A 15,075-nucleotide genomic window follows, 5' to 3' on the forward strand; every position below is an offset into this window, starting at 1 on the left:
AGCTACATGATGTCTTCGTGCAGAGCTCTTGAAGTCTCGTCACCATAAAACAAAAAGTTTCCACACCCAAGTGGAGCGTTTAGGTAGCTCTGGCTACCCCGCCGAAATGATCGTAGCTGTGGCGGAAACGCTGATACAGAAGATGAAAACACCCTTGCAAAGGCGCACGAAGGAACAAATGAGCGAAAGCTTCGCTGTCATGCCCTACGTGCACCGCGTGTCGCATAATCTGAAGAGAATTGCGGCTAAATTCCAGGTTAATGTTATCTTCAAGGCGCCATGCAAGCTATCGAAGTTATGTCCCATGGTGACTGGTGAGCGTCGAAAGAATCCTGGGTGCAATAAGAAGCACGAAGAAAGATTTGTTCCCTTTAAAGAAGGCGTTATCATATCCCTCTGAGCTTTGGCCAAATATATATCGGTCAGACAGGTCGATGTTTAAAACACAGATTCAGGGAGCACGCCAATTCACTAGATAAAGGCTACGGCTCGAACCTCCCACCCCATTGTAAGGACTGCAAATGTCTACCGCTGCTGAAAAGCACCTCGGTAATCAGGATGCATCAAGGTAGGCTCGAACGTGAGCTGTTTGAAGCCGCTAAGATCGCTCAGAACGATCTATGCATCAGCACGCCCTCAGTGCACATGACTCCAAAAGAACATCGATTTTTGTTATGTGTATTATCTTAGCTATTTTCCTCCCTTCGTTCCCTTCCCGCACTTCAATAAAGCAGCTGTTGAAAGTTAGCGCTTGTCCCGTCCACGTCTCCACTTTGTCTTTGTTTTTTTTTGCGCTCTAACTTCCTCATGAACTACCAACAGGCCCCAAATTCTACTCTGCTGAATTACGAGCATTCATTTGGATCGTTTACCGGTGAAGCTTGGAGGCATTGTGTTCTGAGAACGCTAGTTATTTTTTAAGTTCTATGCTTCAACAAACTGAACTAGATATCCTTAAAGGGACGCACGAGGAATTTATGTTGTATCGATAGAGTACCAGCTCCTAACCACAAAAGGTAACTCTTACCTGCAAATAAAGGTCTTGCAAGGTGAAGTACAGGTGCCGCTGTCACAGGCCCATCTCGCAGGCACAAGTGCGGTGACGAAATAGCTGAAAAGAAGGAATGGATCTCTGAGGCTGACCAGCGTGCATGAAGGTTACGCGTTTGTGTATCGGATCTTCAGTCGTGTCGAACGCACGGGCACTAACCACCGCCCAAGCTCCGGGGAGCATGCCGCTTTCTAATGCGCGATAACCCACTCGCCCTCTTACGCACCGAGTGAGCTATAAAAACAGTCGCTGAATAAAGCAGGTCGTTCAGTGTTCTGTGGCTGCGTCCACGTTTGACTTCGGCCAGTGGTGAAATGATGCTTGGTGTCAGAAGTGGGATGATCCTCGAGCCTGCTGTTCGCGGATTCCACTCGTTGTGCTCACCCGCCGACGGACGACCCGGAGCAGCTTTGCAGACATGGAAAGCATCAAGCCTCCAGAACCACTGATCCTGTCCGGGCAGCGTATTCGCCAACTGCAGCCTGTACAGCCACAAGGCTTGAAACCACGGTGAATTGATCACGGTGACTGAAGATTGTCACAACGGCTTACCTAAAAGGGATAATAAATCCTCTTAAATGGCGTCATATGCCACTAAGCATCACGATTTGCGACCTAAAAGGGAAAAAATGGAAAAAAATGAAATTAAAAAAACAATAAAATTACAGTACAGAGAGCGGAGTCGAACGGCCGACCTTCCACACGCAACACGTGCCTCTAATCCACTGCACCATAGCGGCGATGTCAAGCCGTCGTTCTGAATGAATATTTATAACCAGCCTTAATGTGGCTGCTACCTGCCGGTGGGCGGCGCTGTCATCGCTGGCTGTACCGGCTGCAGTTGGCGAACACGCGTCCGGGCAAGCCGGAAGAAGATAGAAGCTGTTCCACCAAAGGTTTGAACTCTTCTTGGAGGCAACGTCACCTGAAAAACCAAGGGCTGAAGCGGCGAAAACGGCGCTCTTGCTCAGCGTAGCAGGCGAAGTTGCGATGGATATTTACAGCAATTTCTCGTTCTTGGAGACAAGGCAAACAGGACTGCAAAGTGGTTGTCGCCATGTTTCAGGAATACTTCGCCGCAAAGAAGAACGGAGTTCACGAAAAGTATATGTTTCGTACACGCATGCAGTATCCGGCAGAACCTTTCGAACAATTTTTGCGAGAGGTGAAGAAACAGCGAGGTTTGCAATTTCGAGGCCCTAACTGACGATATGGTACGGGACTAAGTGGTTTTCGGCACCAACTCTCCCAAGCTACGAGAGCAAATGCTTAGAGAAAAGTATTTAGCGCTCGGAAGAGCTGTGACTATGCAAAGCAGCTGAAACCGCCCCACGCCAAAATGAGATATGATTCAAGACAGAGACAGAAGTCTATGCAATAACTTCAAAGAAAGAGCATCAGACAGCCACGTGCCCCCGTTGCGGCCGGTCACATCCGCCAATGCGCTGCACGGCATACGGAGAAACGTCGTTCGTGCAACAGGCCAAACCATTTTACCTCGTGTTGCAGAGGGAGAACTAATGTTGGTGAGGTGTAGCAAGATGGTGACGACAACTTCCAAGTTTTAGATGTGGCGGTCGATAGCATTCCGAGTGGCCGCGACTAGCTCGTGGAAGCCAGTACTGGAGGAAAGAACGTCACATTCAAAGTTGATACCGGATCCCAAGTGAACCTCGTCCCGTTATCAGCCTATCGAAAGTTTAATGTCGCTGGGCTTCGGTCAAACGAAGCAGCCCTGCGCTCGTACAACGGTGGAATTGTCAAGCACTGAGGAACCTTTTCGACACTCGTCGTCACTGGCAATCGAAAAGAAAGTGCTGAGCTCTTCGTGGTAAAAAAACAAAAAACAAAACAAACACCACGCTATTTTTGGATTTGAGGCCATCGAGCGTATTGGTCTCGTTCTGCGGAATATCGACGCTGTAGCCACAACCACTTGTGAGGAAACTGCCCAGCAGTCCCCGCACTTGTTTCTTGGAACTGGACGCCTCCGGAGGCAATGCAAGATTTTGCTTCGCGAGGATGCTACACCCATCGTCCTGCCGGCTCGAAGAGTGCCCCTGTCTCTTCAATAGCCACTGCGTGCCGAGCAAGACCGAATGGAACAAGAGGGCATTATTCTCAAAGTGAGCGACCCGACGGACTGGGTAAGTCCACTCGTGATGTTAGAAAGATGGCAAGCTAAAGGTATGCCTTGACCCGAGAAAATTTGATGACAGTTTGAAACGGGAACACTACCAGATGCCAAGGCGAGAGGAGATTGAGGCAGAGCTAACAGGCGCAAAATTTTTCTCGCGTTTAGACGCCATTGCCAGTTTTCATCAAGTTACCTTGGATGAGACTTGATCCAAAATATGCACTTTTTCCGCACCCTTTGAGCGTTACTGTTTTTTGCGTCTCCCTTTCGGCACTGCCTCAGCCAGTGAAGTGTTTCAGAAAGCACTAAACGAGGTATTTGATGGTCTTCCAGGGGTTCGCGTGTATGTTGACGATGTGTTGATTTGGGGCCCAACCCGAGAAGAACATAAAAAGCTCCTACGAAGTGCAGTAAAAACAGCTGGATCCGAAAGGCTTACCTTTAACGCTGCAAAGTGAAAGTTTGGCAAACCAAAGATCGCATTTCTGGGTGACATAATTTCCAGCAAAGACATCGCGCCGAATCCAGGATTAATTTGCAGCATTCACGAGATGCCAAGGCCAAAAGACAAGCAAGCAGTACAGAGACTGCTGGGGACCACTATTTTAGCAGATATGCGCCAAGCTTGGCACAGCGCCTTTCATTGATAAGGTCTCCTCTCAAGCAATATGAGCGGTTTCAGTGGACTGCCAATTAACCGTGAAACTGAAGGGCGAGGAATTTGTGAGGCGCTGAGCGCAGCTCCGCTGTTCGCAGTTTTCGGCTCAAACCTGGACGTAAAAGTTACATCAGATGCCTCGCAATATGGCGTTGGGTCGGCTTTGCTTCAAAGGCTTGATGACGAATGGAAGCCAGTAGCGTACGCATCAAAATCATTAGCTGAGACAGAACAGCGCTATTCTCGAATTGAAAGAGAAGCTCTGGCGCTTGTTATGGCTGTTAACGATTTCATCACTTCGTTTACGGGCGATCACCAGCCCCTTATCGACATAGCAAAGAAGGCGATAGCTGATAGGCCACCACGAGTGCAGCACTTCTTTCTGAGGCTTTTAAAGTATGATTACACAATCGTTATTCGTCCTGGCAAGCAGATGGTCCTGGCAGACATGCTATAAAGATCACCCGTTCCTGGAGACAGCACCGCCGTGGATACCACCGACGTCGAGGTCCATGCCTTCAGCGTGGTGTCAACGCTCGTCAGCGACACAACAGCCCAACGCCTTGCCGTACCTGAAACTCAACGCCGTATATAAAAATCAAAATGGACGTCAAAAAGACGTCCAATGCAATCTTAGACCAGGGTTAGTGACGCAAGGAGAAGAAAACTTCGGCTATAATGGAATGAAAATTAAGAAGGGGAATTAAGATTCAGTAAGAACAGGCAACCAAACATGCAACTTAACATTATAATCGGCAGTGTGAGCATACATTTACCCTCGGCACAACAACTTCTGGTCTCAAACAGATTAATCCACATAAAGCATGTTTCTGCCGAGAGTATTCCTAAGCTCCCGCTCAAAGGATAAAACTGGTTTGTAACAACTGCTTTGCGTGAAGCGGGCCTAACAAAATTCTTTAAAAGCAGCACGTGCCAACAACCCAGTTACGAAACGTAATATGCGCAAACATTAAATACGCTGCACAAGTACAGTGCAGCTACCATGTGAGTGCCAATCAATCCGAGGGTTACCAGCTCTGCTCGCTGCTTCCCATAATTTCAGAAGTGAGATGCTCTTTCTCAGAGGTGCCTTAGGGCTCCAGCGCTCGTACGATTCGATCGCGTTGCAAACGGAAGAGCTGCCGTTCACGGCAAATCGCACACGCAGTACCCTTGACAGCGATTCGTTGGAACACCACAGGCAGCTGTTCGCAGTCGTCATCCACGTTCTCCAGGGAACAAGAAGACAACTCGCTGCTTGACTGTCGCATCTCATTTGCAAAAAGAGGGCCTTTTGCAGCATCGGCGCATAAAAGGAATCCCTCAAGGTGATCGCAGTCGGTTAATTGTATCCTCCGACGGCACTGACACACAGATTCTGCAGCAGGGCTTTCCTTTCGCCGTGACAGCGGAGATAGAACGGAACCAGACGCGGAGCTGCTGACTGAAGCGTCGTAAGAGCACGTGGAAAGAACTGCGGAAGACCTCCACGAACTGGGCGAATCTGACAGCCCCTTGGAATCATGACGGCTTTGCAGCAGCGGCGTAGACGCCCGAGGTGTGTCTTGGAGCATTACGCCGCTGGTTGCCCATTCGCTGTACTGGCCGGAGTCCTGCAGGATGCATTCCTGGCGGCAGTCGACTCGATCCTCCATAATGTCACCTTCGAATGAAGGAACAAAAATTACGACTCACAGTTTTTGAGACGTTCACACGGAAAATCTTTGTCTGCTACTCCGTTTAAGCGACGAATATGCACCGATTATACTCACAGAAGCACACGTCAAAAGCCTCTTCGTGAGGAGCGCAGTCAAACGACGACGTAAGATAAGTGCCCAGGTGGTCGGCACTCCCACTCGTTCGCAGACAACTGGGACTTCTCTTCAGTGCTGCTAACCTCGAAAGCCTCTTCTCCCCCAGTTTTTCACTCAGAGTCTTCTAGATTTCCCTAGATGCGAAAAATAACATTGAGGCATGAAAAAAATGTGCGTAGTTGAACTGCAAACTGTTTTATTCCGCAGGGACCCTTTTACCACATTTTGGTAGCAACTTTGAACACAGTAACCCATTAATTTCCCATGCAAACTCGCGTACCACGATCATGAGTAAGAAAAACATTCGAGTTATCAAAAGCTAACGAATCCTGGGCTAAGCCGAGAAATGAATGGAAATCTCGCAGTGAACACTTATGCTCACCGACTGCAGTCAATGGGCGAGACAAATCCATCCACTTTGTGCTCAAATGTGGGCGTGAACCAACAAACGCTTTTACAGCCCGGTGAAAAAATCCTTCAAAGTTCCATCAAGGATTCTTGACTGTCATTCAAGATTTCTTGAATGCACCTCTACATGCGCATGCGTTATTCTGAATGTCCTCAGGGAGTCTGCATTGGCAGCTCTGACGGTACCGGTGCGGCCCTGAACGTGCTGAAGGAATCTCCATTGGCAACCCTGACTGTATCGGCGCGACTCTGACGGTCCTGCAGAAATCTGGCATGACTCTGAACGTTCTGAAGGAATCTTCAATGACAGCCCTGGCTGAACCGGCGTGACTCTGGCGGTCCAACAGGAATCTGAGTGCAGCTGCTCTGTCTGATGGAGCCTTTCTGACGGCCCTCTTTGGGCTCCGTCTGCAGGCTGTGTCGCTCTAGGCACGAAAATAATACTGCTAGCATCTAAGATTAATTGCACGAATACCAGTCTGTATAGCATATATCTTGAAGTACCAGCACGACTGCTCACAAATGGCAGAAAGCAAGCCAGCTGGATGCATATGCGCGCGCACGCAGCTATACGATCGCGATCGGTAAGCGTTCTATATATTACGGACATAACTTGCACGATCACAGACGTTTGTTTCTAGCACTCATTAAGTATGAACGAGCTTCCGATAGGGCATCTGTCCTGCATACGAACGGAACCAGTCGTGATGGAGCACATTTTGCACTCTCGGTAATTGCAGCGGTTTTTCGATCTAATTCGTTTCGTCTGCTCGCTCGCCTGCAATAAAACTGTGCGCCTTGGACACTGCGGTAACTGTTGTCTCGTTGTAAGTGCAACGGTGATATACCTTGCTCGACCGCGCGTGTCATGCAAGCCCAGGTAATCGTTCGATCGCTTCAGCTGAAGCATACGCCTGCGTTTTACATGCAGCAAATGAAACCGCCCTTTGACGGAAACCCGGTTTTGGCGGATTCCTTATTCATGGCTGCATGTCGTACTCGCCTCGAAGCGCCTTCGATGCGCTCGCAAGTGTAAGGGTCTCGCCGCACATTATGCGAGCCCGGAATTGTCTGCGCCGTCCGGAATCGTCTGCGCCGTAATGCGCATTACGGCGCAGGCGATTCCTGGCTCGCATAATGTGCGGCGAGACCCTTAAACTTGCGAGCGCATCGAAGGCGCTTCGAGGCGAGTACGACATGCAGCCATACAGATTAAGCTAATCGTGAATGACGCCCGAAGGCGCGTTGACGAAAAGATTAAAATTGCATGCCATGTGACAGTTATCTAGTGAGATGTAACTCAAGATCACAGCAACAAATGCCCCTCAAAGGAGGCCCTAGCTCCATCGACCACAAATTGCCATGGCGCTGGATTTGTAAATAATCCGGCCCCTGCACTTAATTTCTAGTTCTTCGCATGTATGTGTCCCATGTACGTACTATAGCAGGGAATAGGGATTACCAGCGCGTCATAACAACCGGCCGGCACCATCGGCTGGACACCATTTAAGACCCATTTAATTGCCCTAGCATGTTTCAGTTAATTGCATATGTGTATTTAGCTCCAGAGTATACATTCACAGCAGTAATACAGTTTTGCTTCTGCAGACTGTTTTGAGTTTTCCACACTCACAAATATGATTTATTACACATTCTGGATCACAACATCAAAGCAGATCGGGAAGTAATAAATGGGAAAATGAGCATGTTAGAATTGAAAATGAATATGTGAGCAAATTATGATGAAAAGTAAAATGCATTCATTATAATTAAATAAAACAGCAAACATCTCAAACACACGACAAAACAAGGAGAAAGCATAATCAGCTTATGAGGATGCAAGGTAAGGTGTATAATAATCTTGTATCATATAAATGCAATCAGTGGATTTCATGTTATATAGCCTATGGGCCGAACAAAGTGGTCACTTACATTATTTGCACTACACACTTTCAAGTGAAAAACTGGCCTTATTAAACAGTTCATATAAGCGGCAGCTACTACAATTGTTTGGACTGATCCAGACTCCCACCAATTGCTAGGTGCAATCCATAGTAGGCTTTTAGTACAGATGAATAAAAAGACTGTCGGGCATTACAGACATGCTTGTGTTTGCAGTGATGTTATGAATAGACACAATGTAGTGAAATAGTGCAATCATTAATGGGAAAGGAGACTGGATGCTCAGGCAAACAAAAAAAGAGCATGAGGCCATGTGCCATTATTGATTTTCTTCACAATACTGAGACCAATCACTGGACTCAATGTAGGCCGGGCAAGAAAATGGTTTTCCACCACACACTTATATCCAAATAAGAAACAGTGCAGCACGTGTTTTCCCCAAAAGAACATGTATTCAAGAGTTCTATCCCACGCAGCTGATGGTCACAGTCTTCCGGGATAAACTGGCATTGTGTCTGTAAACTTCATGCCTCAAGACAAAAGTAGTGCCGCTATAAACCACAGAAATTTAGAATGGCTGTGGTATTCCAATCATAATGAAGGGGACTGATGACAATGTGCCTACAGTTGCTTCAACAATGCCAGGGTCTACAGCATGCATACCCTCTCCTCGCTTTTGGTAATATTCAAGTGCTCTGGAACATTCCCTGTGTAGCATGGGTGAGGCGACCAGTGAGTTTCACTTGTTCCATTATGTGAAGAAACATCCTGCAGGAAAATGGTTCACTGATAAAACAAAGAGACACAAGGTATGATGAGGTTTACAGGGCTGGCAGAGTGTTAATTCTATGGCCATGGCATTCAGAAGTTGGTTGGCAGCCTAAACGAGGGCTTGAATAATGCAGAAAATATGTGGGAAAATGAAAAAATGTGGTTACCTTTGGATTGTGCTGAATAGGAGCATTACACAGCCATGCAGGCTGTTTTTACATTTTTGTGCTGTTTACTTTCTAGACATATATCTCACAAATTCCTCTTTAATGCATTTATGTAAATATTGGGCATTTGAGTTCTTATGAAATGACCTTTGTCGCACTCTAAAGAAGCAGCATAATCATTAACTGTGATGAGTTTTGTGGCCACAAATTTTAAAATAGCCTCTAAGGTGGCTTGGTGGTTGCGGTGTTTGGCGGCTGACCCAAAAGATGTGGCTTTGATCCTGGCCGTGGCAGTCACATTTTGATCGAGGTGAAATGCTGCGCGATGTCAGTGTACGTTAAAGAGCACCAGGTGGTCAAAATTATATGGAGCCCTTTATTATAGCTATGCCATTCCTCATAGCCTGAGTCCTCTTGGGATGTTAAACCCCATAAAACCATAAAACTAATTTGAAAAAAAAAATAAACACACTAATGAGGTATCGAAAGGTAAACAAAAATAATATTACACTGAAACCACCTTGACTACTGTATCAGTCCCTTTCCTTTTGATTAGGCACATCACACAAGTACGAGACATTATTCACATTAAAGAAAACACATTGCAGAGCCACATCATCAAAACGATACAAAGAATTATTCTGAGCACCTGGTGGATGTTGACACCGCTTAATGTGTGGCATATCAAACACAAGTGGCGAGGTAATCAATCTTTGAGAGTGCAAATATATACAGTTTGTGATTACATAAATTCCATGTACATAACAATAAGAACCATCCACCATTTTTACGTAGCAAGAACATGTCTTCTTTGGTGTTAAATAATCTGAACTGTGTACAATAATGCCACCGATTTGCGCGCGAAAATACTTGGACATCTCAGGAATGCAGCCAAAGCGTGAATTTAAAACAGTTCTGAGATGTTCAGAACAACCTGAAATAGGTTGTGGCATGCCAAGAGGGTATATTTGGTGGCTCTTTTTGTACTGAGCAGTAATATCTTTTTTGGCACCAGACAAATGAGCTGGAAGTTGCAGGTGCCTGCCCAAACTCCGATAGGTTTGGTGCATAATGCACCGTTCAGCAATCTGCATGGGAACAAGCTTGGCTGCTGACACAAGCCGCAGTGCATGGCTAATCCCATCTTCAAAAGGAAATGTGGACATTCCCCACAATGGGCCAAACATACGTGCAGCTTTGGAAAGGTGAAGCAGTTGATGAACATTGAAAGTCATCACTGCATTTCCATAGAGCCTAGCTACCTGTTCAACGAATGACAACAGCAACCTTTCAGCTACACAGATGTCACTTTCAGTTACAGTGTCTTTTAACAACAAAAACACTGCCTTTACAAGGAGTGCAAAGTGTACCAAGTATGGCCGAGGCAGGAGATCGGATAAACATGGAACACTATAAAACAAAAGCCAGTAACGCCATTCAGTTGCTTTCCAGTAAGCACGCTCCGAGAGGGGTCGCCCAATCCTCGAGAAGGTGATGGGAGGTCTTATAAATCGCAATCTGGAATCTAACAGCCTGACATGCCGCCCGACATAGAATGCAGAGCCTGTTAGCGACAGCCATAGGTCAACAAGTTGTTTGGTCACACCCTCGAGGATGCAATGCATGTAGTCCGGAGGTAGGCCCCACACAAGGTCAAGGCCCTTCAGTTTTATGAACGAAGATGACCCCTTAAAACCTTCGACTGCTACTTGCTGTACCCCTGCTTGTCGCATCGCTTCCAGGACACGCCCATGGGTCCGTTCACAGGCTAGCTGGCCGTGGTACAGGTACTTGACCGTGCCTGTAAAATTGCATGTAGGCTTCAATTCCTTTTCGTTAATAATCTGACCCACAAAATTCAGCCTAAACCTTCCAAATGCAACACTGCACCTAAAGCTTGCAGCACTTTTTGTATTATATAGAAAGACATGTTCAATTTATATTTTTAGCTGCACAAGAAATTTCCAGTAATTAAGGAGCTTAGCTTTTCCAGAACATAGAAACATGCATTTTATGACATTTAAAACATTGCTCATGTGATTAACAACAAACCTCATGCATCTGTTACAGAGCAATAAGTAGGCACTGTACACAGGACCTAAAATGAATGCCTAGCTGCTTGGTATAAGTGTTTTGCTTTTGCTTACGATTAAATCCACACTTTCATAATACCACTATGACACCTAATTGTCAGTTAGTCAGTATTGCTGCGGACCCATTAAGAAATGAACCCCCTTTGAAAGTGTGAATTAAACTTACCATCAACACATGTACCTTCCTCAAGGCACCAGCTGCACCCGTAATACCCATTAAACTGCTTAATGTTGAAAACAGATGCTCTTGCCGGCGAGTCCACACAACACATAACCGCATGTACAGATGACTTCACAATTCTTCCAGCATGGGACCAAACAACTGTCCCAATACTGTTGACCTCGTCAACAAACCTGCGCATAAAAATATGCATAGGTGGGTGGTCCTTTGCAAACCACAGCCCTGATAGTGCAACATTTTTCCACCGGAGTTCTACGGGCAGTTCGTTTACCATGACCTGAATTGGCCAGATGGAACTCTTGGACGACTCGAACACAGGCGCCCCGTCAGTGTTAAAAGTCAGTGTGATGTCACTCCATGACATGTTGAGTTGTCGCCGAATGCTTCTGTATAGGTCACCATCAGTGACATCTTTGTAGGTTCCTGGCTGACGAATCGCTGTCGAAAGCTTCTCCAGATTTTGAAACAGGACGGAGCTGTAATGCCTGATCAAATTTGTTAGCTGCTGTTTGAGGTCAAACATGACGAAAAAACTTCCCATTGCTATCAAATTTTTCACACTCATCTTCATGTTGCATCTGTTACATGTTATTTCACTTTTGGCAGGGACTTCATCAGTAATGCCAAGATATTCATGACAATGCCAGCAGAACAGATGCAGCCTCAGTGCTTGTTTTTTGTCCTTCCAGACCTTCCTTAGTAGATATGTAGTTGGTGGTACAACCACTTCTCCAAAGAAGGCGTTGAGAAGGACAAGGAGGCCCCTAACCTGTGAGCAAGTGAGCCCTGCTGTCACGATGTACGCTAAGATTAACAGCAGTGCTTGTGCTTTTGTTTTGGACTGATGCGGCAGCTTTTCCTGAGAAAGTTTTCCAAGGTAGGCCTCGAAGTCGTCAGAGAAGTCTGGGTTGTCAGTTTCATTTCCCTCGACATCATCACAGTTTTCTCCCATGTCTTCATTTACGGTGTATTCCACACATTCTTTGTCTGAAGTGTCCGTGCTGTAGCCTGTCTGACAGTCCTGGCCACCATCACTGGCAAAGGCAGCACTTTCATCTTGATATGTAAGAGGATCTGCAGCATCATTTGGGGCTGTCCCTGGGCTGATATGAGTCAAGCCTGTACTTGGGCCTTCACCGCCACCAACACTCGGAGATTCACTCTCACTGCCTTCACGCTGGCTTGAACCTCCAGCTGCCTGGTTCTGATTGTCCTGCAAATGAAAATAAACATCATGTGGCTTGCAATAAATATGAACAATTTGAATTTGTGTGTGCATAGATTATCCAACTTTTTATCCTTCACCAACTGCATTTTGCCCAATAAAGAAAGTTCCCAATGGTTGAAGTATGTGTAGCCATGCAGACAATAACAATACATTCTCTTTATGAGGAACATGAGATTTTATCCAGCTGTATACAACTTGAAAATGGTGCTTTCCATAGGGAATGCACTCGAAGAAAGAAAGGCAGAAGAGTGCAAATCAAGAGATCAGGAAAACGTGAAAAAAAGCCGTCAGCTGCAGTCACAGAATTACGTGTAATCATTCAAGTGGTGAGAAAGAAACGATTCTGAAGTCTATCAAGAAAGCCAAAAGGACAAACATACTGATAAAATGCTTCAGTTACTACTAGGATACAGTAAACTGTAAACACTGAAATGTCAGTGGACTAACGCAATTGTTACAATGTGGTCTATGAGTCATGGAACAGGGAGTAGCCAAATGGTAGAGATGCTTAAATTTCTGTCATTGTTTACTGCCTCCCATTTGGTACCATACTACTCTGCACCTGTTAACTATTACCAGACGTGCTATGTGAAATGAATATTGAGTACATGAACGTACCGTTAAATAATATTTTCTAAACATTTGTTCACAGGCACTCAACTGCCTGTATCAAATGTGCCGGCAAAGTGAGTTTGAACGCCTTGTGACCGCAAGCAAGCTGGTGATGTTGATTTGGCACAAGTGTATGCCACTTCAGTACACATTCCCTAGGAAATCACTTTTCCATGCGCACTCATGGCCGAATTAGTAAATTGCAGTGATGCAAAGGAGTGCAAATGATGCAAACTTCTTGCTGAAAACTCATAAGTACAGGGACTCCAGAACAATTTTTTGAGTGAGGGGCAAGACCTCGTTTGTTTTATTTGATTATTTGTTTTATTTAGATATTTATACATTTGACCCTGCATATATTTATTTCGCATTGTTCAAAGACTTATTTGTTAATGCATATAAAACCTACATTCAAATAGGCAGCTTAAGATCCACACAAAGAGTGATCGACCATGTTAAAAATGGTACATTTTCTTTAGGCTACTCAAATGAAAGTTTTATGATCCAGTGGTCAATGAAGCCAACAAGGTCAGCTTCACTGCGCTTTATATTAATAAGCCCTGGAATGTAAGCATTTGTCAGAGACCTGACCATGCTCGCAATTGGAGATACAATAGGGGCCTGTGGAAAAATGTTGGGAGGAAGGAAGGGGGGAGAACGCCCCCTTCCCCTCTTTCTCCTCCCTCCGGAGGCCTTGCATATAGCACTTCATTGCACCACATGTGCACCTACCTGAACAATAGCTGCAGTCCTGGCTCTCTTGTTTACATTGGACACAGTTTGCCTAGGAACTTGAACGCAGGTTCCCTGCTCGAGGTAACGCCTGTAGCGCTGTCGTGGCTTTCCTGACATCGCGATATCAGTTGAAGCCACCTCGGAACGCCAGCCCTTGAAGCTAGCGTTTTGCGCGCTTTTATCTCAGGTGAAGTCTCACTATTCAGAGAAAGAGAAAAGGAAATCCAGAACGCGTGAGTGGACAAGGATATGGATTTGGCTGTGCGGTAGACGCGAGCTGGTCCACAGCTAGGGTGGCTAGACTAGCCTACCACAGTTCCACAGCTCGTGGCTTATACCGAGACGAGAAATGCAAGAACCACGGTGGCCGTGCATGGCTGTATTATATTTGTGTGGGTCACACATATGTCAAAAGATTATATCTCTGAGCAGCAAACAACGAACGCGCCGCACAGTGCACCCTAGCTTCCAACAATCTAATGTGTGAACGTCGTGTACGAAAACATATACTATCATTTTAATACATGTATTCACCTGGCGCGATATGGCTCAGTGGCCATGGCGTTAGATGCTTACCGCGAGGACACGGGATAAAAGGTCCACCCCAGCGGGCCACGTTTCAGTGAGATTGATTGATTGCATCGCGTCCTTTATTAGAAGCCATTCATGTTGATGCATATTGCTCGAAGCATCTGTGGCCACCCCGGGCGCGTGCTGATACGGTCGCCGCCGGTCTCCCTCAAATTCTCAGAACTTTTTCCAAGCAAAGCGACAGCCGTATGTGCTGCATTGTGCTGCTGGAAGAACCCTACGGGCCCGGCTGGCATCGCAACCGGTAGTTCTGCGGGCTTTGTATTGAGCTCCTATTATTCGATCCTAGCATTCCAAGATGCGCGTATTCGGCGACGACGGCACATATCCATTCGTCACTGATGAAAAACTTCGGTCTTAAAGCCAGGGAGAGCGCAATTGCTGATTGTCAGGTGGCGGACTAGTCTGCGTGCCCCTCGCACATCCGGCATATGCGCAGGGCGTTTGCTTGCTTCTCAGCGCGGAGACGAGATACATTAAAGGCCCGGGCCATATACTGTGCGATAAATGTCGTGCAGTGCAACGTACTCGAAATTAATCTGGATACTTCTATCACGGTGCTTTTTATACAGGGTGTCCCAGCTAAATGTAACCAAGCTTTTAAAAAAGACGAAGCGCCCTAGCCCAGTGAGGCCAGCTGAGGGTTGTTGGCAGTCGCGTGTCCTAGTCTGCAGAATTTTTTTTATTATGCAAACGTAATTGATTAGCAGTGACTAATTAGCTCAAC

The 15,075-nt window shown here is 46.2% G+C and overlaps 1 protein-coding gene across 1 annotated transcript; it reads right to left on the bottom strand.

Annotated features, from left to right (window-relative positions):
- Positions 1 to 9,441: 9,441 nt before the first annotated feature.
- On the bottom strand, positions 9,442 to 12,434 carry LOC149356553 (uncharacterized). The gene is made up of 2 exons (XM_089577793.1): positions 11,168 to 12,434; positions 9,442 to 10,709 (listed from the first exon to the last, which is right to left on the bottom strand). Exons 1-2 carry the CDS (start codon positions 12,132 to 12,134, stop codon positions 9,442 to 9,444), a joined length of 2,235 nt encoding a protein of 744 aa, XP_089433919.1. The 5' UTR covers positions 12,135 to 12,434.
- Positions 12,435 to 15,075: the final 2,641 nt, after the last annotated feature.

Source organism: Amblyomma mixtum, chromosome 3 (genome assembly GCF_055824585.1).
Source record: "Amblyomma mixtum isolate Tamu chromosome 3, ASM5582458v1, whole genome shotgun sequence".
Lineage (NCBI taxonomy): Eukaryota > Metazoa > Arthropoda > Arachnida > Ixodida > Ixodidae > Amblyomma > Amblyomma mixtum.

Coding starts and splice junctions, on each gene's coding strand:
- LOC149356553 (XM_089577793.1), bottom strand. CDS start 12,134: ATGGGAGAAAACTGTGATGATGTCGAGGGAAATGAAACTGACAACCCA. Junction 10,710..11,167: donor GGAAGGTACATGTGTTGATG/GTAAGTTTAATT, acceptor GCAATTTTACAG/GCACGGTCAAGTACCTGTAC.